The 22,493-nt window shown below is 44.8% G+C and overlaps 1 protein-coding gene across 7 annotated transcripts; it reads right to left on the bottom strand.

Annotated features, from left to right (window-relative positions):
- Positions 1 to 661: 661 nt before the first annotated feature.
- On the bottom strand, positions 662 to 7,698 carry CA14 (carbonic anhydrase 14). 7 transcript variants are annotated; one of them, XM_053214745.1, is made up of 12 exons: positions 7,051 to 7,698; positions 6,709 to 6,809; positions 4,646 to 4,666; positions 3,595 to 3,774; positions 3,080 to 3,222; positions 2,732 to 2,827; positions 2,486 to 2,639; positions 2,169 to 2,326; positions 1,719 to 1,839; positions 1,458 to 1,478; positions 1,257 to 1,341; positions 662 to 1,137 (listed from the first exon to the last, which is right to left on the bottom strand). In XM_053214745.1, the coding sequence occupies exons 2-12, from the start codon at positions 6,761 to 6,763 to the stop codon at positions 1,074 to 1,076; spliced, it is 1,098 nt and encodes a 365-aa protein (XP_053070720.1). In that variant the 5' UTR covers positions 6,764 to 6,809; positions 7,051 to 7,698; the 3' UTR covers positions 662 to 1,073. The 7 variants fall into 7 exon arrangements, with proteins under 7 accessions (XP_053070720.1, XP_053070721.1, XP_026912086.1 ...); XM_053214746.1 differs by having other exon boundaries at positions 4,569 to 4,666; positions 7,108 to 7,698; XM_027056285.2 differs by having other exon boundaries at positions 7,108 to 7,698.
- Positions 7,699 to 22,493: the final 14,795 nt, after the last annotated feature.

Raw genomic sequence — 22,493 nt, 5'->3', positions numbered from 1 at the left:
GCCTTGGGGGAAAGGAAGGAAGTGCATGTTTGGGAAACTGGTATTACTGGAACTAATGTTTTCACCTCCTAGACCACCAGCATCCCTCCCCTCCCCAAGGTGAAGTGGAGGGTGCTGCGGTGAGCTGGCCCACTCCGGAGCGGCAATGCCCCTGGAGAAGTCAGACTACCATGACATCACAGGGAAGGAGGGCAGATTTTTTTCTAGTTTTTAATTGGGGTGTGGAGGGGGGGTGGGGAGGTTTTCTATGAACTGTATCATTTTCTGCTGAGGATGGCACATCCCATCCTTTTAATCAAAGTGATTGTGATTTTGACTAATAAAAAGGAATTTATAATTGTGGGGGAACTTGGCTTTTAAGGGAGGGGATAACATGTTATTGAGATTTCTGCCCTCCCACATCTCTTACCCAACCTCTTTCCCACCCTGGCAACCTCTGATCCCCTCCAGCATGGCTTTGGTACAAGGGTAAAAACCTGGGCTGGTGGTCTCATATGTCAGAAACTTTGGGTTAAGCATTTTCCAGAAGTGGACCTCCCTTCGCAGGACTGGGGTAAAAAGAGTTTTTCACCCCTGCTTCTTTTCCCCTGTCCTTTGCACACCTCTGCCACCTGAGGGATTAAGGAACTCCTCTCAAGAGCCCCAAAGGTAAGGCCAGGGGTGGGGTTAGAAACTTTAATTTCCAGATATATTGAGCAAAAAAATATAACCCCAACAGCAGCAACTCTTTTTCCTAAGGGGAGAATCTGCACGACATGTAGGGAAAGGGACATAAAGGCAAGGGGATAGAGGACTTTGGGGCGCATCCCCAACTTCCCCTGCTAATAAACACAATTTGCCCTCTGCGTTGTCAATGTGGGGATGGTCCTGATCTATATGATTTGAGAGGCCGTGGGCTCTGCTGTTACTCCTTGAATGAGAGCCTGTCCATGCCTCTCGGGAGGGGCTGTCTGGAGGAAGGAGGGGTGTCTGCCCACTACTTCTACAGTATTTTCTGGCCAGTCCCTGCCCCTCATTTTAGAAGCTCCCTGATTGGCATGAGGGGAAGGCATCCATGATGTCCGAGAAGGAGTCTATGCCTCTGTGGCTCGTGCTGAGGTGAAGACCACGCTTTTCCGGTTTCCTAGCCTCTTCTTCCTGGAAGGGGGAATAGTTCATGGAAATGACTAGTGTCCTAGGTGAAACAGATTAGAGGTGGAATAGAGTGCTTTTCGGTAGAAAAGGAAGGACCGAAGGAATGGAAAGTAGGACCTCACCGAATCTTTCTAGCGATGAAATAAACAGCCAGCAGAAGGCAGAGACAGCAGACCAAGATTCCCACTGCTAGACTCAGCATTTCGCCTGGGAGGAAGATGGAAAGTGTCATTCATTCTAGAACTCCCACAGATACTGAGCCTTTCCCTCCCTCTTTGTGGAGCAGGCCTCCCTCTCTTCATACCTGGGCGGGGCCGGCTTACCTGTGGTATACACGGATCCCACTGTAAGGGAAGAAGACTTGGGTCAGTGTGACCTGAGCTCCCCATCCCAGTGGGGAACAGCACTCTACCTCTATTTGCGGGGGAGATCACCTGGCACTCAGGGGTAGAAGCATTCCCAGTCTAAGCAAGTCCTAGAAACTGCTTCCCCTCCTATCCTTCCTTTTGTTCCCAGGGACTCCCTAAGTTCTTGGCACGGAGTCCCCCAGTTTCCCATCTCCTTTCCAAGCCCTGTATAGTCACCTTGGATGAAAGAAGTAAAGACTGTCCGCTGATTGAGAGGCTGGGGGGCTCGGTAGTTCCGTACCAGGGGCCTCGAGGGCTCCTCTTCTGTGGAGAACAATGTCTCCTGAAGCTCTTCCAGCTGAGGAGCAGAAGAGTGGGATTAGGGGAGAAGTGTCACTCACTTTGGGGAGTGGGAGAGGGTCTGAGGTTACCACTAGGTCTCTGCTGCCTCACCTCTTTTTTTTTTTAACGTTTATTTATTATTGAGATAGTCAGCGAGAGCAGGGGAGCAGCAGAGGGAGAGGGAGACACAGACTCTGAAGCAGGCTCCAGGCTCTGAGCTGTCAGCACAGAGCCCGACGCGGGGCTCAAACTCACAGACCGCAAGATCATGACCTGAGCCGAAGTTGGACACTTAAACCGACTGAGCCACCCAGGCGCCCCCTGCCTCACCTCTTCACCACTTACCTGTCCTATGGAAATCTGAGCCTTTCGGTTGAATACTGTCCAGAGCACACTCTGGTAGCAGGGTGGGGTGGTGAGTGAGCCGTTGTAGCGGAAGAACTGGTCCAGCCTCTGGGGGAGCAGCTCTCCCACGTTGAAGGGAGGCACTGAGGTCTTCTGATCTGGAGGAGAACAGGCTAGGACTGCTCTCCTCGCTGGCCCCCAGCTTACCTAGATAGGGCTTCCAGAGGTGACACCCCCTGGTTCCTAACTCACTGTCATCCCAGGCCTTGCTGGCCTTTTTGGGGAAGTGTCCCTGAAGTCTAATCTCACAAGCTCACCTTTATTCCTAATTTCATGCAAGTGACTCAGAATGTGTTCATAAGCTGGATTCTTAGTCTCACCCACCTGGAAAGGGAGAGTTTGGAATAGGTCCACATTTGGAGTAAGACGTTCACATACAGAACAAATGGTCACAGTGGGTTGCTGACTAGCCTAGGGAGGGAGAGCAACAGACATGGGCAGAATAGGACTGAGGGGTGCAGAGGGAGTGGAGAGAGCCCTGGGGGAGACTGAGGGCCACTCACCTCAATGAGAATGCCCAAGACAGCCAGGCCCTGAGGCATTGGAGCGGCCTCACTCAAGCTGCCATAGGAATCTGAATCATAATGTACAATGTGGAGCTGAGGGGGGGGAAAGGGAATTAAATCACATAATGTTTCTCCACTACCCCTTCCTAAAGGCTTTGACCCTAGCCGCCGCTGCCACCACCACCACCACCACCACCACCACCACCTCCAGTATGCCCTAAAACTTTCCCACAAAGGTTGGCCTTATCCCCCAAGTATGACTTTTCCCAGTTTCCAGATCCTTCCTTTCCTGGGCACCGACCATACCTGTCCCTGTGTCCTAGCCCAAGCTTTGTTCCCCGGTACCTCTGCAGCTGTGGCTTCACTGTTGATCTGGTGCTCTGATCCCCCCAGGGATCCTGTCTCACCCCAGTGCAGGTGGAGCTGGGCAGCTACATATTTTCGGGGAAATCCCTCCAGATACATGGTAGGGGGTAGAGAGAGTTGCACTGTGAGGAAAAGAGAGAAGGTCAGGGTTGGTGGAGGAATGCGGACACATTCCCATTGCCACTGCTCCTTGGGAGACCTGGCCAGCCTTTTCTGCCTCCGTCCCCCAGTAGCACCTAGTTCTGCTTTTCTAGCATATGTCCCCCTTTTTCAATGAGGATCCAATTCATGCTATGATACCAATCCATCCTTAGAGCTTGAATGTAGACATTCACTCCCCACCCTTGATGAGGCTGTAGGAGTCTCATCACCATTGTCACATCTCCAAATTTATAGATGAAGCCTTCTAAGAATTTGGAAGTTAGAATGCATCTTTCTCCTGACTCCTAAGATTGGAACTGGAGTTTGCACCTCCTTGGAGCCTGAGTTTTTACCTGTGTGGCCATTATTGTGCAGGTCCAAGGGCTCAGTGCCAGGCTGGTCATATCCATGGGGCTGCAGAGTGGGCAGCTCAGGGTCAAAAGTCACACTGTCTGTCTGGATATTGATGGGGGACTGGGCATTGCTTCCACACTCAGGGTAAGAGGCTGGCCAATGGTCTTGACCATGTGGGCCTGGTGGGGATTACCAGAGACATTTGTCCTGCTCTCCAAGCCCCAGCCACCCTTCTGGAACCCTCCCCTACCAACCCAGGCAACCTAGCCAGTTGTGCAAGGCTAGGTGAGGCAGGAGTCCCTGCTAGACTTGAGGCTGCAGCACGCTTCCCCTGCCCCCAGGCTGTGATGACTCCCCAGCTCTCCTGATAGGTGGAGAGCAGCGGCTTTTACTTACCAGCAGTTTGGGGACCAGAAAGCTGAATGGGAGGAAAAGGGGGTGGATGGAAAGCCTGCGTGCCTGGAGAGGTGGGGCTAGAGCAGAAACAGGATGGCCCGGGAAATAAAATGATCCTCGAAAGAGCAAGTCTCCGTGGGGGCCCCTAATAAGTGGGGATACCATTCTTTCGGTTGACTTCCCACAATTCATTTCTTGCTCTCACACTGGACCTTGCATTTGACTCTGGAATTCAGTCGTTAGTCAGAAGTTCAAAGGGATGAAATCCACCTCCACCAGGGTCACAAACTATGCTGCCAGCCTCTTCCTCACCCCTGACCTCAGGCTCTGTCCCAATTTCAGATGCAGGTAGGATCAATGAGGTCGGAAAGAGAGCCAGGAAGTAAATTGGCAGCTAGGCTCAGTGTTCCTTTCCCTACCCGGTTTCCCAGCCTTTCTGAATCAGGAGGTACGGGATCCGGCAGTTAGAATCGGGTCTGGGAGTCCGACCCGGAAAACAAGGGCCGGGGGGTGGGGGTGGGGGCTCGGGAGGGAGGAGCTGGGCTGAGAAACTAAAGGGAACGAACTCCCCACACACTCGACATAAGTCTTCCTGGCAGGTGAAGAGGTCCCAGTGTGAAAGGGATGGCGGTGGGCTTTGGGCTCTGCTCTCACCCTCATATGTCCAGTGCTGACCTGCAAGGCAGAGAAAGCGGGGCTGCAGACCGCTCAGCCGGGGTCGCGTCCTCCCCGCTCCCCTCCCTCCCCACCTCCCGCCGCTCTTTCTCCGCCCTCCGGCCCGGAGCACTTCCCAGAGGAAGCCCTGAAACCCGACACCTCGGTGGAAAGGTCGGGGGGCCTATTTAAAATCACCAGCCGGGCTGTAAGGGTGCGTGCTGAGTGCAGGGAGAGGAGAAACACGTAGATCGAGCCCAGAGCCTAAAATTAACCTGGACCCGAATGGGCACCCTGCCCCCACCCTCACTTTTCTGAGCCTGGGCCAAGCCAGTCCCACGCTTAGAAGATTGGGGTGAGGTGAGGGTGTGGACAGAGGGCTTGGAAGCAAGGGACTAGAACAAGGGGAGGGGAAAAAAGGTTGCAGTTGTTGGGGGGGGGGTGCTGCTACTGAGGGGAGAAGGGACATTATTCATTTGCTTTGAAGCATTGCACACGTTGAGGCCCTTGGCTGTGAAATAACATTCAAGTTCTTCCTTTGGTCCCGGTAGCTCTGAAGGAAACTTTCCCCATTGCCAGGAGCCTCTGCTCCCTAGATCCCTAGATGGCTAGCTAGGGAAGGCAGGAGTCAGGGCAGGGTCCAGGCCACACTGAGGGTGGTGGGTGGGCACAGGCAGCCAGGCTGGCAGAGACAGACTGAAAACGAAGCATTGTATGTGGAAAAGAGAGCTGCCAGCTGGGTCACATGCCAGGCTCTCGTGCAATCCTGTCCCAGGCTGAAAGGCTGGGGGTCTGATGGTCCAGCCTCACCCAGGACCAAACCGCTTCAAGGAGAGAGAGAAGGCCTTCCTTCAGGTTTTCTCTGCATTATTCAAATTGCTACTTCAAATTCAAACTCTGGAAAAAAATTCTAAATTCCTTCCTCTCTCTCTCTTATCCCCTTAAATTCTTCAGACTTCTGAGATATCCTTGATCTCATCCTCAGGCTCTCATTCTGGCCCATCCCTTGGTTCAGACAACTCTGAAAAGCAGCCCAAGGAAGGGCGGAAAGCAACGTCTCACCAGCTCCTTGGGACACTCAGACAACTTGAATTCCCTGGTTCTGTGCTGGGCCAGTAGCCTTGCCCTTCCCCTCCCACCAAATCCTCAACTTGCTAATTCTTCACCTCTTTTTCCTTTTCCCTATTTTTTTATTTCCCTCAGATGCACTTTCCAACCCTCCTTTTGGCTGGCTCCTCACCCTGTCACCCTCCCTGCATTTTCCTTCTGCTCTCTAGACACCCCCCCCCCCCCCACCTTGCCCCTTGCTCTTCCAAGGGATCTTAATTACACACCTACTATGTCCTGGATACTGAGGTAGGCATACATAGCATAGGCATATGGCAAAGCAAACACAAAAATGAGGGGTAGGGGTCCTGAGGACACTCTTGGAAGCACCTAGGCCTGTTCTCCCAAAAGTCCTCTCATCTCCTGGGAGCCTCTGAAAGTCCTTTGCAAACTGTAAAGGGTCAACAGCCTTTATTATTGCTACTGCTTTCAGGGAGAAACTGGGAAACCAGTCACTCCATAGAATCAGGAGGGGACATTGGCCATGAGGTTCATAGTTGGGGATAAGCATCTGAGTTAATGAGGAAGTGTAGAGATATGCCCCCAACCCCCATCAGTCCTTTATCTTTTCACTCTCTGCCTCCTTGGCTCCCTAATTGGGGGAGTTCTGAAATAGATGAGGCCAGGAGGGTTGCCTGGGACTAGGGCAGCGGGGCAAAGAGCTCCGGAGAGAATCCGTAGCCTGTAAGGAGATTCGCGCAATGTGTGTATACATTCTGCTCCCCAGCTAGCTCCCCAACCCTTCCCCCCCATCCCCACTAACTGCAGGGCTGTACAGGCAAAGGGGGGAGATGGAAAGTGCCCTTCTCCCCACTCCTCTCGCTTCCCCCCATCCCGAGCCTATTATACTAGCCCCTTAGGCTTCCTTTTACATTTCTTCCCTTCCCCCATTAAGCGAGCCTGGCGGCACGTGGACACCAGCACAGACAGACACACAGACATCCAGATGTACCTACCCCCATCTGCAGCCAGGATCCAAATCACCTCCAGCAGGAGAGTGAAGAACAACATGGTATCCCCAGAAGAAGCAGGTACTGGGAGTTTGGGGACTAGAGGGCTAGGGTTGGCAGAAAAAGTTGGGGGGAGAGGGAGAGAGAGGTAGAAACAGAGAAAGAGAGAGGGAGAGAGAGAGAGAGAAAGAAAGGGAGAGGGAGGAAGGGAGGGAGAGAGAAGGAAGTGGGGAGGGACAGAGAGAGAGAGGAGTTTCTTGGAGCTGAGCTGGATGTATTTATCTCTTTTTTGCTTGCGTTCTCTGGGTCTCTGTGGGCTTCCAGGGGATTTGGTTTTCAGTAGGGTACCGTAGGGTTTTGGGTCCCCAGGACAAATCTCTCGCCGCCTCTCTTTTTTAAATCTACCTCTACAGTCTTCACTCCACTTGCTGGCCAGCGACTTCACAATTGCCTCCCGCTTTTAAGGTGGCTCTGGACGGGTGTACGTGGTGGGGGGGTGCTGCCGGGTTGCTGGCGAACAGCTCCTTAAATAGCCGATTAGGCATGCAGGATGGCCCTGCTCGGAGCTGGAGCGGGTAGTGGCTTCACGGGAGCCCTGGCCCTGGCTCAGGAGCCCAGCTGGGGTGAGCTCTTCATTCCTCTGCTCTTCTTATGGGCACTGTCCAGATAGGTGTCCCCTGGAGTGGGCTGGGGCTTGGAAGGAGGGCTTGGGGGTCCAATCCAGCCCCCTCAGGGGGACCCTGGGTTCTCATTTCCCATCTGGCTTCTCTGAGGAGCGACTCCCTGGGTGGCATAGGGCAGGGTGGGAAGACCTGTTCCCAGTCCCCTGCAGAATTTGAGCTGAGTCCAGAGTTTGGAGATAGGTGACCAGAAGGAGTTGGGGACTCAGGGTGCAGGTGGAGGGTAGGAAGTCAAGGGCTAAAACCTGGCTTGTGGAAAATAAAGAAGAGAAGTGAGGCAAGAGAACTTGTTTGGAGCGATCTCTTTCTCTTGTGCCTGTCACCACCCCCTTCCCACGGTGAGGCCTGGGTCCACGTGCCTGTGTGGCCGGGTGGGGGGGGTGGTTTTGTTTGCTGTATAAAGCCCATTTGTGTGCCCAGCGGGGGAGGGGCTGCAGCAGCACCATGGAGAGACAGCGGCTCCAACTGCCAGACCCAGCCACCTCCCTCCCCAGGGAGCCCAGATCTAGGACGGCTTTTGTCATTGAAGAGGACACTGACCCCTGGCAGGGAGGCCAGGGCACGAGGAGAGGTGGGGAGACCTCAGAAACAATCATTACCACCCTAAAAAAAAAAAGACTCCAGAGAAAGGGAGGGGAGGGAGCAGAGAGAAACCATGTGATCTAGTTGGAAGAGGGGCCCAGGGTCTTCCCTCCAGCCCAACAAAGGGCTGTGGCAGGACTTGTGGGACTGAGTGAAATCTGCCACAGGGGAGCTGGATGAGTAGAGCACACAGAGGCTGCTGGGTCTCAGGAATGTGGGCTGGTGCTTGTTTCCTCATGGGACTGGAAATCCTGATTGGAATGTACATCCTAAATCCCTCATTAGAGAATGTGAAACGCACAGATAATTTCGAGCCAGACACTCACACCTCTTTCTCCTCCATGCCCTTCACCAGAGTCCCCAGCTCTGAGGATGCACCCATTTGAACTCCCTCTGCTTTCATCGCTCCTGCCAAGGAGCAAGAAAAAGCCAAAACAAAGGGAGCAGGAACTAAATAAGGGAGCAGGATAAGAGCCAAACAATCAGAATAATGCATGTGCTGGATCATCAGAGCCTGCCGAGGCAGGAGCCACGTGCCTTTCTGTCCCCTGTGATTGATCTGCAAAGCAAAACTGTTTTGCAGATGTCATTTCCTTTGAATTTTCTCATCACCCTCAATTATTTTTCCCTCACAGGAGCGTTTTATGTTTTGAGGTTCCCCCAAAGCCCCACTCATTTCCTCTAAGAAGAAGAAAAAGCGTAAAGTATAAACTAGACTTCCTGGGAATCAAGATAGTTAACATAGAGGAACAGAAAAAAGAAGAAAAGCAGAGACATCTACTGCATGGTAGGAAAGAACAGGCCTAGACAGAATGACCTCTGCCAGGACAGAGTTCCCTTCCAGCGTGATTCAGCCTCCCAAGGCCGATAGTGTGTCTTGCCCTGCGCCACCTCCTGGTTGTCTTATGAATTTTTTTTATTAAAAGCATTTTTTTACATCTTTATATTTTGAGAGAGAGCATGCGAGCAGAGCAGGGGCAGAGAGAGAGGGGGACAGAATCTGAAGTGCGCTCGAGCTGGCAGCAACGAGCCTGATGCGGGGCTCGAACTCATGAACCCTGAGATCATGCCCTGAGCCAAAGTCGGACACTTAACTGACTGAGCCATCCAGGTGCCCCTCATTTAAAAAATTTTAATTTAAAATGGGTGTGTGATTGCTGCAGGGAAGTGTTTCACTGCTTGGGGGGATTTGGGATTTTGCCTACAGAAATAAACATTGTTTCACAAAAACGTCTTAGTCCCAAATCAGCACCTTCCGACTTGAGTGAGCAGCCTTTCCAGGCTCTGTGCTTCCCACATAGACAAAGGCCTTGTTTTCTAGGCAAACACCGTCCTCCAGGGACTTGCCTTTATTTTGATCTTTGGCTGAACTATGGATATTTCTGTTGTCACTAAGCTAATTTGGAGTAAGTGTCAAGAGAACCCTTATGTTAAAACAAAATCCACCCCACCCCGCATTCCCTTCACCTCAGTAGCTACTAAACTCTGACACCTTTAATTCCCACTTCTCTCTCCAGCTCATTCCTCACCCGGGGAAGTGGTGGGGTGGGCTAAATCTAACGCATGCCACTGCCTTCTGGCGCCATCTCCTGTCCTTTCAAATGCAGCGAAATGTAAACAGGTCAGAGAATCAAGTGTCCAAGCGTGGTGACTTTTTGGTTTGTTTTTTCTTAAAAGGTCCTTTAAATTTTATTATTTTTTAAATTTAAATAATCTCTACACCCTACTTGGTCTCAAATTTATGACCCCCGAAATCAAGAGTCGCATGCTTTCCTGACCTGAGATAGCCAGGTGCCCCATTAAGAGGTCCTTTTAAAAAGGATATTTAGGGGTGCCTAAGTGGCTCAGTTGGTCGAGCTCTCTCTCTCTCTCCCACTGCCCCTCTTCCTCATGCTCTCTATAAATAAATTAAATAAATAAATACAAACATACATGAAAAGGACATTTGGACATTTAAAATCCACAAATGTCCTAAATAGTCTAAAATACCTTACAGTTCAATGTGGGAGGGAGACAGATCAAAAGGAAAAGAGAATGACCAACCCAGGAACTTAGTCAAGCATACAGGTGATAACTAATTACCAAGAAGAGAGAATCAATGAGGAGACAGAATTAGATGGAATTCGGTTTTCTAAAAGAGCAAGCAACCTTGTACCATGAAGTAATGTAGACCCAGAGGTATTCTAATTTGATAATCACATTTATTATCACACGCTTGTCTCCTAACATATTAGTGCTTTCAAGAATTAAAGTCAAAGTGAAAAAAAAAAAAGGAATTAGAGTCAAAGTAATTTGGGGGAGGGTTGATCAGAACTCTGGATCATTTTCTTAGTTTTCCAGTTTACACTGCATGACAAATGCACTATGAGACTATTGTAAACGGAAGACAGGTAAGTTTGTAGTCTCAAATCTCGCAACTGTAATGAAAAAGGAGTAATTTTGTGTCCTGCGTTGATTCCATGCCCACATCACTGCCTGGTATTTGCTGACCAAATGAATAATCTAGTCATTGGAACATTTGTTTACTTTCTTTCTGTCTTTGGTAGTCACAGAATTTTAGACCAGAAGGGTTCTCAGGCATCATTCCAACTCCCTTGTTATATCCTGTGAAGACAGAGTTTCCAGGGGTTTAGGGATTCTCTCATGGTTAGACACAACAGCTAAGCTGAACCAAAGCAAGGGCACAGGCCCCATTGGACTTTCTGCAATGCCACTGGTCCTCAAACCTCAGTGTGCATCAGAATCACCTGGAAAGCTTGGTGAGAAATAAAGATTTCTGGGCCTCCCTCCCATAGTTTCTGATTCTGTGGGTCTAGAGTATGTCCAGAGAATTGCATTTACAGCAGGTCCTCAGGTGATGCTGGTGGTCTGAGGCACCACACTTGAGAATCAATACCCTATACCAACTGGAGGAGGGGAGGTAGTAGGGGGTTCGCCATTCTTTGTAGGGATTCCAGCCATCTGGCGTTGTTATTTGCATTCAACTTTACAGAGATGAGCCACAATAGCTTCACTAGTTTACAGTTATGTATTGAGGACTTCTAGATGCTAGGCACCCTACCACACCCTAGAAATAAAGAGTTAACAAGAGGCACCTGGGTGGCTCAGTCGGTTGAGCAACCAACTTTCGACTTTGGCTCAGGTCATGATCCCAGGGTTGTGGGATCGAGCCCTGCATTGGGCTCTATGCTGAGCATGGAGCCTGGTTGAGATGCTTTCTCTCTTCCCCACTGCCCCTCTCCCCTGCTCATGCTCACTTGCGCTCTCTCTCAAAAAAATGAACAGGAGGTAATCTCTGTCCTCAAGAACCTCACAATGTCTCTTTTTTAATGTTTTTATTTATTTTTGAGACAGAGAGAGACAGAGCATGAGCAGGGGAGGGGCAGAGAGAGAGGGAGACACAGAATCTGAAGCAGGCTCCAGGCTCTGAGCTGACAGCGGGGTTCGAACTCACAAACCGCAAGATCATGACCTGAGCTGAAGTCAGAAGCCCAACCGACTGAGTGACCCAGGTGCCCCTCAAAGCTGCAAGTCATTTCTAAGGCAGCATTTGCAAAAGTGAAATGCAGCTATTTTTGAGCTCATATATCCTGCATTCTTTCTATTGTTCTATCCAACATACTTGTTATATCAGGTATTACATATATTTTAATTAAGTAGCACTCTCACTGGTTGTTTATAAATCCATGTACATTGGGAAAAATTGACTTTTTTGCTCTTTTTTAAAAAATGAAAAGGAAATACTTGGAGTTGCCTCTAGAACATAGAGAAAATCAGATCGTAGCAATGGCTTGTCACTTTTCTTCTTAATTATTATTTTTTAATTGTACAAGTAATATCTGATGGGTTTAGGGAAAAGAGAAGATTCAAAAAATAACATCACTTAAAAATTTCTTCAATTAGAGAAAATCGTGTTAACATTCTAATATCTTACAAATTAAAAAAAATTTTTTTTTCTTTTGTTTGAGAGAGAGAGCGATCGAAAGAGGAGCAGAGAGAGAGGAAGACAAAATCTCAAGCAGGCTCTGAGATGTCAGCACAGAGCTGGATATGGGGATCAAACTCACTAAACACGAGATTATGACCTGAGCTAAAATTAAGAGTCAGACACTATTTACCTCTTTCCTTCCTTCCTTCCTTCCTTCCTTCTTTTTCTGAGGCATTTGCTGCTTTACTAGATGGCTTGTTTCTTTCTTGAGTTACAAAAAGAATGAGACCAAATAAGAACTCCTACATTTTAGGCGTACCTGGGTGGCTCAGTCGGTTGAACGTCCAACTTTGGCTCAGGTCATGATCTCACAGTTTGTGAGTTTGAGCCCCGCATTGGGCTCTGTGCTGACAGCTCAAAGCCTGGAGCCTGCTTCAGATTCTGTGTCTCCCTCTCTTTCTGCCCCTCCCATGCGCATGCTCTGTCTCTCTTTGTCTCAAAAATAAATAAAAATGTAAAAAAAATTTTTTAAATAAAAAAAAGAACTCCTACATTTTAAATTATTGAACACATATAAAACCCAGCATATATTCATATTCACTAGAGCCTCAAAGTATTATGACTATCAGAAAATTCTCTAATTACAATTTAGATTCACTTCTCCCCCTACTAATCTTATATTTATCAATATTCTAACTAAGCAGAATATAGTGACCTCACATTTGTTTCTAGAGATACTCTAAGCACCAGATATAGTTGGATATTCTGATAGTGAAATGTTTATACTTCCCAAGGAACCCAGTCAGATAAAGAAGTTCACTAGAAGCTCCCTCTCCCCTTCCCTGTCATCAATTTATTTTTTTTCAATATATGAAATTTATTGTCAAATTGGTTTCCATACAACACCCAGTGCTCATCCCAAAAGGTGCCCTCCTCAATGCCCATCACCCACCCTCCCCTCCCTCCCACCCCCACCCCCCGTCATCAATTTAAACAGCATAGTATTGTCTGTATAGAACTGTATAGAAATAGTATTGTATAGAAATAACCTAATATAAAAAAAAAAAGAAATAACCTAATATATTTAACCAACCCTCTGCCTTTGGACTGTTAGGTCCCCCCCCCCCCCAGTTTTTATCTGTAACAGTACTTCAATGAGAATATCCTCGTTCATATGCATTTACACATTGTCCAATTGTTTCCTAGAATTGCAAGATGGCTGATGCTTTTTTTAAAACTTTTTATTTTGAAAAAGTTCAAATTCAACCCTTTACTGAAAGTTAGGTTTATGGAGCTATAACTCACATACATAATTCTTGTTAGTGTAGAGTTCTATGTGTTTTGACCAATTCATACAGCCATGTAACCGTCATTTAGTCAAGATACAGAAGTTTATCACCCCCACCTCACCATAATTCTTTTGTGTCCTTTGTAGTCAGCTTCTCCTCCCACATTCATCCTTTGGTAACTACTGATCTGTTTTCTGATCCTGTAATTTTGCCTTTCCCTCCAGAATGTCTTATGTATTAAATTATACAGTATGTAGCCTTTGGAGTCTGGCTTCTTTCACTTAGCATTCATTCATGTTGTTGCATATCAGAAATTTGTTGCATTTTATTGCTGAGTTTTTCTACTTTGTTTACCCACTTACCAGTTGAAGACCATGTAGTCTGTTTCTAGTTTTTCACAGCCACAAATCAAACCCCTATAAACATTTGAGTACAGGTTTTTGAATGAACATATTTTTTCTTATTCTTCAGTGGGAGTAGTAGTGGGAATGAACACCCAGTGCTTGGTTGAATGGTAAGTGTATGTTCAACTTCGTGAGAAAAGGCCAAACTGTCTGTCTTGGTGCTTATTCTGTTTTTCATTCCTACCAGCAATGTGTGAAAACTCCACTTGCTCGTTTTATATGTATATATAAATTATATATATATTTATGTATATGTATATAATTTTTGTAAATTTATTTATTTATTTGAGAGAGAAATAGAGAGGAGATAGAGAGAGAGCGGGGAGGGGCAGAGAGAGAGAGGAGAGAGAGAATTCCAAGCAGGTTCTATGCTTGTCAGCGCTGAGCCTAATGTGGGTCTTGAACTCATGAACTGTGAGATCATGACCTGAGCTGAAATCAAGAGTCGGATGGCTAACAGACAGCCACCCACACGCCCTGTGATATTTCATTTTAATTTGGGGTGTGTACCTTTAAAAATTTTTTTAAAAATGTTTTAATGTTTATCTTTGAGAGAGGGAGAGAGAGAGACAGAGAGACAGAGAGAGAGAGAGAGAGAGAGAGACAGAGTGCCAGTAGGGGAGGGGCAGAGAGGGAGACAGAATCTGAAGCAGGCTCCAGGCTTTGAGCTGTCAGCACAGAGCCCCACACAGGGCTGGAACCCACAAACCGTGAGATCATGACCTGAGCCAAAGTCGGACACTCAACTGACTGAGCCACCAGGCGCCCTGGGTTTTGTGTACCTTTTTAGTTTTTTTGCTATATTTATTGTAATATTGCCCTCCATAACGGTCATACTCCTGCAATGGTATATACACGAGTTGCAGTATTTTTCTCTCCTTCAGGACCTTTTAGCTATTACACAGAAAAAATTAACTTGTATCATGGTTAAATTTTTGTACAATGAATCCCATCTTTTCGTGGATTTTCAGTATAAAGTGAGAAATATGTTCAATTGGAGCAAATTTTGGTTTAAAGGCTAGTAAAGTCTACATTAGTAGCAAGCTCTTCAAAGACGCACCAAAACAATGAATAAGAAACAAAAAAGGAATAAAAAAAGCAAAACAACAACAAAAAAGACACATATTGAAAGTAAACCCATCATTTTGTTAGAAATCATGGCACCAAAATAATTTATACTAATGCAAAATACTACTTTCAAAACAGCTCAAATAACCAAGCAGGAGAAAACCTGAATTAAATGGACCACGTTGTACCAGTCACCGAGCTTCTATCAAATTTCAATATACTTCAGTAGGATTGCATTAAACATTTGGGTTACTAAGACTTTGCTTTTGGCATTTTGTGGAAGCTATTGATGTGATTGAACTGAAGTTAAATGGAAACACAAACACAGCCTTGGCAAAAATCTAAACTGTATTAAGAAATAAGTAGGAGGACACACTTATTAAAACATGAGGCAGAAGAGTATACCAAAATCCTGTCAACAGGCATTAGGCATTGAATAAGTAAGTTCTCTATCTTGTAACTGTAAGTTTGGATTTGGCATGCTAAACTTCTCTGTAACAAAATATACCTACATTCTAATCTTTTACCACAGAATAAGAAAAGCATACGTTGGCTTAAAGATAGCTAAAACACTGAATACATTTTATTATCTTTGTAGGAGGTCCCCAAGTCAGTTGTTAGCTACTTCACATTATTTTTTAAACATTTATCTATTTCGAGAGAGAGAGACAGAGAATGAGAGAGAGAGCAGTGGAGGGGCAGAGAGAGAAGGAGAGGATCTCAAGCAGACTCTGCACTGTCAGCGCAGAGTCTCATGTGGGGCTCGGAAGTCACAAACTGTGAGATCACGACCTGAATGGAAATCAAGAGTCACTGACTCAAGAGTTAACTGACTGAGTCACCCAGACGCCCCTACTTCATATTATTATTTTTTACTTCATATTATTTTTAAATTTAATTTTTTAATTGTATCAAAGTAGTACAGGTACATAGTTTAAAAAGTCAAATAGAGTGATAAAAGTAATAATATAACACTCTATTCTCCCCCCCGCAACTTGTATTTCCTAAGACGATCACTGCAACTTTTTAGTGGTTTCTTTGAGGGTAAAACACCAAATTTTCAAAAACATGTTTTATACTGCTATTTCTTGATTTTTCAGTTACAGATATTATTATCTATTAACTTGCAACTACAAAAGGGGACGATTTACCTCTTTGACACAGTATCCCTCCCCAACACATATTTCTACCCTTTCCTCCCGATAGTTATTATCTCATACTCTTTATTGATGTATAAATAACATACAGCATCACACACTAGTTGCAGGTGTACAATATAGTGATTCAACAATTTTCTACATTACTCAGCGCTTGTCAAAGTAAGTGTGCTTCTCATTCCCCTCACCTATTTCACTCATCCCTCCACCCACCTCCCCTCTGGAAACCACCCATTTGTCCTCTGTATTTAAAACTCTGGTTTTTTGGTGGGCTTTTTGCCTCTGCATAGTAGGCCTACCTCCCTTTCTGCCTCCTGCCGCCTCGGTGCCTGTGGAAAAGCTTCCAGTGAAGGGGGACCAAAAAAAAAAAAAAAAAAAAAAAAAAAAGAAGCAAGTTCTGAAGTTTACCCTTGACGGCAACTACCCTGTAGAAGATGGAATCATGGATGCTGCCAATTGTGAGAAGTTTCTTTAAGAGAGAATCAAAGTGGGGGTGCCTGGGTGGCTCAGTCTGTTAAACTCCAACCTCAGCTCAGGTCATGATCTCATGGCTCGTGAGTTCAAGCCCCGCATTGGGCTCTGTGCTGACAGCTCAGAGCCTGGAGCCTGTTTCAGATTCTCTGTCTCCTTCTCTCTTGCCTCTCCCCTGCTCACGCTCTCTCTCTCTCTCTCTCTCAAAAATAAACATTAAAAAAATGTTTTAAAAATGAATTAAAGTATAAGGAGAAGGAAAAGAGGAGGAGTGTGAGGAGAGGAAAAGCTGTGAATCTCGGGTAGGGGTTATAACCATTGAAGGGAGCAAGAGCAAGATTACGATAATTTTTTTTATTAAAAAAATTTTTTAATGTTTATTTATTTTTGACAGAGAGAGAGAGAGAGAGAGAGAGAGAGAGAGACAGAGGAAGCATGAGTGGGGAGGGGCAGAGAGAGAGGGAGACACAGAATGCCAAGCCGGCTCTAGGCTCCAGGCTCCAGGCTCCGAGCTGTCTGGCACAGAGCCCTACGCAGGGCTCGAACTCACACACTGTGAGATCATGACCTGAGCTGAAGTAGGATGCTCAACTGGCTGAGCCACCCAGGCGCCCCAAGATTATGATAATATTTGAGGTGCCTTTTCCCAAAAGGTATTTGAAATATCAAACCAAAAAAGAAGATTAATCTACGTGATGGGTTGTGCACAGTTACTAACAGCAGAGTTACAAATCATTACTTCCAGATTAACTAGGACCAGAAAGAGGAGGGAGAAGAGGGTTAAAACTCATTTACCTGGAATATTTTATATGAGTTCATAATAAAATTTGGGAACCAAAAAAAAAAAAGTTCTGTTTTTTGGTCTCTTTTCTTCCTTGTTTGTTCATTTGTTTTCATTTTCTTTTTTTTTAAATTTTTTTAATCTTTATTTATTTTTGAGAGAGAGAGTGTGAGCAGGGGAGGAGCAGAGAGAGAGGGAGACACAGAATCTGAAGCAGGGTCCAGGCTGCAAGCTGTCAGCACAGAGCACGATGTGGGACTTGAACTAGCGAACTGTGAGATCATGACCTGAGCAGAATCGGACGTTCAACCGACTGAGTCAACCAGGCGCCCCATGTTCATTTGTTTTCTTAAATTCCTCATATGAATGAAATCAAATGGTGTTTATCCTTCTCTGACATTTCATTCAGCACTGTACCTTCCAGGTCCACCCATGTTGCTGTAGACGGCAAAATCTTATTCTTTTTTATGGATGAGTATCATTCCATTGTGTTGTATGCCACACGTATGACATCTTCTTTATCCATGGATGGACACTTCAGTTCTTCCATATCTTGGCTGTTGTAAATAATGCTGCAGTAAACACACAGGTGCATGTATCTTTTTGAATTAGTGTTTTTGTTTTTTGGGTGTGTGGGGGGGTAGACACCCAGTAGTGGCATTACTAGATAATATGGTAATTCGTGTTTTTATTTTTTGAGAAACCTCCACACTGTTTTCCACAGTGTCTGCACCAATTTGCATTCCCACCCACAGTACATGAGGATTCCTTTTCCTCCACATCCTCCCCAACACTTGTTATTTCTTGTCTTTTTGATTCTAGCCATTCTAATAGGTATGAGGTGATATCTCATTGTGGTTTCAATTTGCATTTCCTTGGTGATTAGTTACTGAATCATAATTTTAGCTAAAGCAGCATTTAGATTATCATCAATATTTATTCATAGCTGAGCCAAGCAGTGTATATTTTCTTTCTTGTACAACTTTTAACTTCCCTTGAATTGATAATAGCCTCCCCACCTTTTGCTTTAGTTTTCTAGTTGCTTTATTTTGGTTTTTGGAAAATTTTTAACGTTTATTTATTTTTTACAGAGCATGAGTGGGGGAGGGGCAGACAGAGCGGGAGACAGAGAATCGGAAGCAGGATCCAGGCTCTGAGCTGTCAGGGCAGAGCCTGACGTGAGGTTCAAACCCATGAACCACAAGATCATGACCTGAGCCGAAACCAAGAGTTGGATGATTAACCGACTGAGCCACCCAGGTACCCTATAAACTTTTTTTTTTTAAAGAAATATTCCTCTTGGAACTCTCAGTTCTACAGTTCTGAAGTTAGACTGACTTCTCTCTAGAAGCTTTTTAGTATATTTCCTTTACCTTAGATGTTCTATAATTTCATGATAATATATCTTGGTTTAGGTCTTTTTTATTTCTTGGAAGGGCACTCAGTGAGCTCATTTGCTTAAAAATTTATTTCCTTCAACTGTGGGATGTTTTCTCATATTTTTTCTTTGATAATTTTTTTTATATGTTCCCTTTTTCTGAAATTCCAGTTAATTGTATGTTGAAACTTCTGGAATGTTCTCTAATCTCAACTTTTTAGTTCTATTTTCCATCTTTTTGCTTGCTTGCTCGTTTGTGTGTTTATTTGTTTATTTATTTATTTATTTATGTATATAATTTCTGCACCTAATGTGGGGCTCAAACTCATGACCCCAAGATCAAGAGTTGTATGCTCTACTAAGCCAGCCAGGCACCTCCATCTTTTTGCTTCTTATTCTTTCAGGGAGATTTCCTTAACTTTAACTATTGAATTATTAATTTCTGCATTCATATTTTTAATTTTCATAAGTTCTTTCTTCCATGAATGTTCTTTTTATAGCACTATTTTATTTTCACAAATACATTATCTTTTATAATGTTAACTTAGGCTTTCTTCTAAAAATTATCTTCTGCTTCTTGTCTCTGTTTCCTCTGAATTATTTTTCTTCAGTTAGGTTTTTGTTGTTGTTCTTTTTTGGTCTCTGCTTTTATGTGAAAGGATTTTCTGAAATATTTGGCTATCTTTACCTATCCATTTACACTTAAGAGTGAGGGATTTAGGGGCACCTGGATGGCTCAGCCTGTTGAGCCTCTGACTCTTGATTCCAGTTCAGATCATGATCCCAGAGTTGTGGGATCAAGCCCTGTTTCAAGCTCTGCACTGTGCATGGAGCCTGCTTAAGACTCTCTCCTTCTCCCTCTGCCCCTCCCCCACTCACACACTTGTGTGTGCTGGTGCTCTTTCTCTCTCTCTCAGGAAGAAAAAAGAGCAAGGCACTTAAAAGGTGTGTGTAACCATGTATGGAAGCTTGTTGACTGGTAGACTGTACAATGAGGGGGTGGGACAGGTATCTGGACATTTCCTACTGTTTTGTCAGTATCTCTGGACTTGTCTCTTCTGGTTAGTTTCTCCAGAGAGGAAACCTCTAACTTTTTACCTGAAGGTATACTCAATTGTATGATGAATGGAGGAGAGAAAGGGTTGGTTTGTTGGGGGAGAGTTCTCACTATTTGAAATACAGATTTTTCACTTTTCCTGCCAATTTTCATTACATTTAACTTGGTCTTAGTTATAGCAGGTGTTTCTGAGTTTAGAATACCTTATTTTGACCTCTGTGATTCAGAGTTGGGAAGGAATTCAGTTGCTTTTAACATGAACTTCAAAAACAAAACCAAACAAACAAAAAACCGTGAACTTCAACCAAATCTGTTTTAGCCACACCCTTCCCCTCATCTTCAGGGGTTCTTAGTGCTTCCAAATTCAGAATTTTTGTGTGGTTCTAATGTAAATCAGTTTGTCTCTCAATCTCCTGCAAGCAGTTAAGTTTCAACTTCCCCCTCTCTTCTAAGATGATTGCCTCTAGTCTATAGGGATCTCTGAAGGGGATCCCAATAATGGCATTCCTTCTTGGTGGAGTGGTCCTGAACAAGTTGAGAAATAAAGCAACAGGCAGATATGGAGGCAAACATATCACTTGTATTACTAAGTGATGGAGGCCAGATAGGAGATGTACTTTTTAGGATGAGAGTTAATGGGCCTGCTGCTAACTGTGCCCAGAACCAGGCAGTCTAGACTGAGGTGGACTTTGGTATGGACAAACCAAGCAGAATTATGTGCTTTGATGAACAGGCTCCCTCTCCGAAGAGCAAGGAGCAGAGTGGAACACTCCACTTAGGTTGGATGAACAAAGGGCTGAGAGAGGCCCAGTTATACTAACCAAGCTTTTTTCACAAGAGGTCAGACATCAGGAGTAAGGAAGCATTTCTGAAATAAATGGTACATTACTTTGCAGATGCTAAGATTTTGTTGAGCTCTCTCATCAGCTCTCTTCTCTCTGCTCAATCTCTGTCCTTTTGGGTTTAGGTCTTTAAAATTTCTTTTTATTGAGCTATATAATTGACATGTAACATTATAGTAATTTTAGGTTCCCAGCATAATGGTTGGATATTTGTATATATGGTGAAATGCTCACTGTATGTCTAGTTAACATCCATCACCACACAGAGTTACAAATTTGGGTTTAGATCTTATTCTTTTAAAGTTATTTTAGTAAGGTTTGAGAAGAAATGGAAGTAAATATGTATATTAAATTATCTTCCTTTTTTTTCTTTTTCCTTTTTTTTTTTTTAATGTTTATTTTTGAGAGACAGAGTGTGAGCAGGGGAGGGGAAGAGAGAGAGACACACACACAGAGAATCAGAAGCAGGCTCCAAGCTGTTAGTACAGAACCTGACGTGGGGTTTGAACTCACAAACTGTGCGATCATGACCTGAGCTGAAGTCAGGTACCCAACCAACTGAGCCTCCCAAGCGCCTCTAAATTATCTTCCTTTTAACCAGAAGTTTAAGTTAGTCTTTTGAAAGTAATTTTAAAAAGCTTTTTAATGTTTATATTTATTTTTGAGACAGAGAGAGACAGAGCATGAGCAGGGGAGAGGCAGAGAGAGAGGGAAACAAAAGAATCCGAAGCAGGCTCCAGGCTCTGAGCTGTCAGCACAGAGCCCAACGCGGGGCTCAAACCCACTAACCATGAGATCATGACCTGAGACGAATTCGGCTGCTCAACCGACTGAGCCACCCAGGGGCCCCAGAAAGTAATTTCGCTACCAAGGTTACAAATTTCTTTTAAGAAAACTATTGGGTCCCCTGGGTGGCTCAGTCAGTTGAGCGTCTGACTTCGGCTCAGGTCATGATCTCACAGTTTGTGGGTTTGAGCCCTGCATCAGGCTTACCGCTTACCGCTTGCTCAGAGCCTGGAGCCTGCTTCAGATTCTGTGTCTCCTTCTCTCTCTGCCCCTCCCCTGCTCATGCTTTGTCTCACTCTGTTTCTCAAAAATAAATAAATGCAAAAAAAAATTAAAAAAAGAAAACTATTTATTATTTGTGCTACTGGGAGAATGCAATGATGCAATAATTCCTAGGTTACAGTCTCTCAATCATTTGTATTTCCCATTGCAATACGGATTTATTTGGGAGACTTACTCTTCTAATTTTGTTTGACTTTGGCTAATGTTAAAACCAGGTTGCACAATGTTAACATATAAAGAGGTGACTCAGACTGGAAAATCTTGGCCATGAATTAAAAATTTTTGCAGATATTCCACCAAATTTGGTTTTCACACAACAGTAATAAAAATTTTACCACAACAATGTGTATGCTTCCCACTTCAGTGTTTACTAACAACCCCTAAGGTGAAAAGGATCCCGAATTAAAGAAAGAATGGAATTGGAAAACACCTGGAAAATGCAGGGTAGTTCAATTATTTTATAATATTCATGGTGCCAATCAAACCCTTTTCTTAAAAAAAATCTAATAAATATCTTCAACTAAGTTTTAATAGAATAATCAAGTTTATTTATTAGTTCTCCTAGAGTTTTTGTATCTCAACAGGGGTCATAATATCGAATATCTATTTGTAGCATTCTGGGCATCAGTAGGGAGTAAGAATGATATTTCAGGGAGAAGAACATTTTGTGCATCTGAGAATTAAACAGGATTATAGGGGCGCCTGGTGGCTCAGTTGGTTAAGTGTCTGACTGGCTCAGGTCACGATCTCACTGTCCGTGAATTCGGGCTCCCGCATTCAAGCCTGCTTCGGATCCTCTGTCTCCCTCTCTCTGCCTCTCCCCCTCCTCTCAAATATAAAATAAATATTAAAAAAAGTAAACAGGATTATAATGGCCACCTTTGGAAAAATATCTTAATTTTGATCACAGGAATTGGATTTGAGATTCATCTTCACAATTTACTAAGCACAGGACCTTGGGTATATACCCTTGCTTAGTTATCCACTGTAACAAATCACCTCAAAACTGAATAGTTTAAAAGAACAACCATGCTTTATTTACTCAAGATTCAGGGGGAATAAGTCGCTCATTCCTGAGGGAAACTA

This window comes from Acinonyx jubatus, chromosome C1 (genome assembly GCF_027475565.1).
Source record: "Acinonyx jubatus isolate Ajub_Pintada_27869175 chromosome C1, VMU_Ajub_asm_v1.0, whole genome shotgun sequence".
NCBI lineage: Eukaryota > Metazoa > Chordata > Mammalia > Carnivora > Felidae > Acinonyx > Acinonyx jubatus.
The sequence above is the reverse complement of the archived record's forward strand: the minus strand, read 5'-3'. Positions and strand labels throughout refer to the sequence as shown.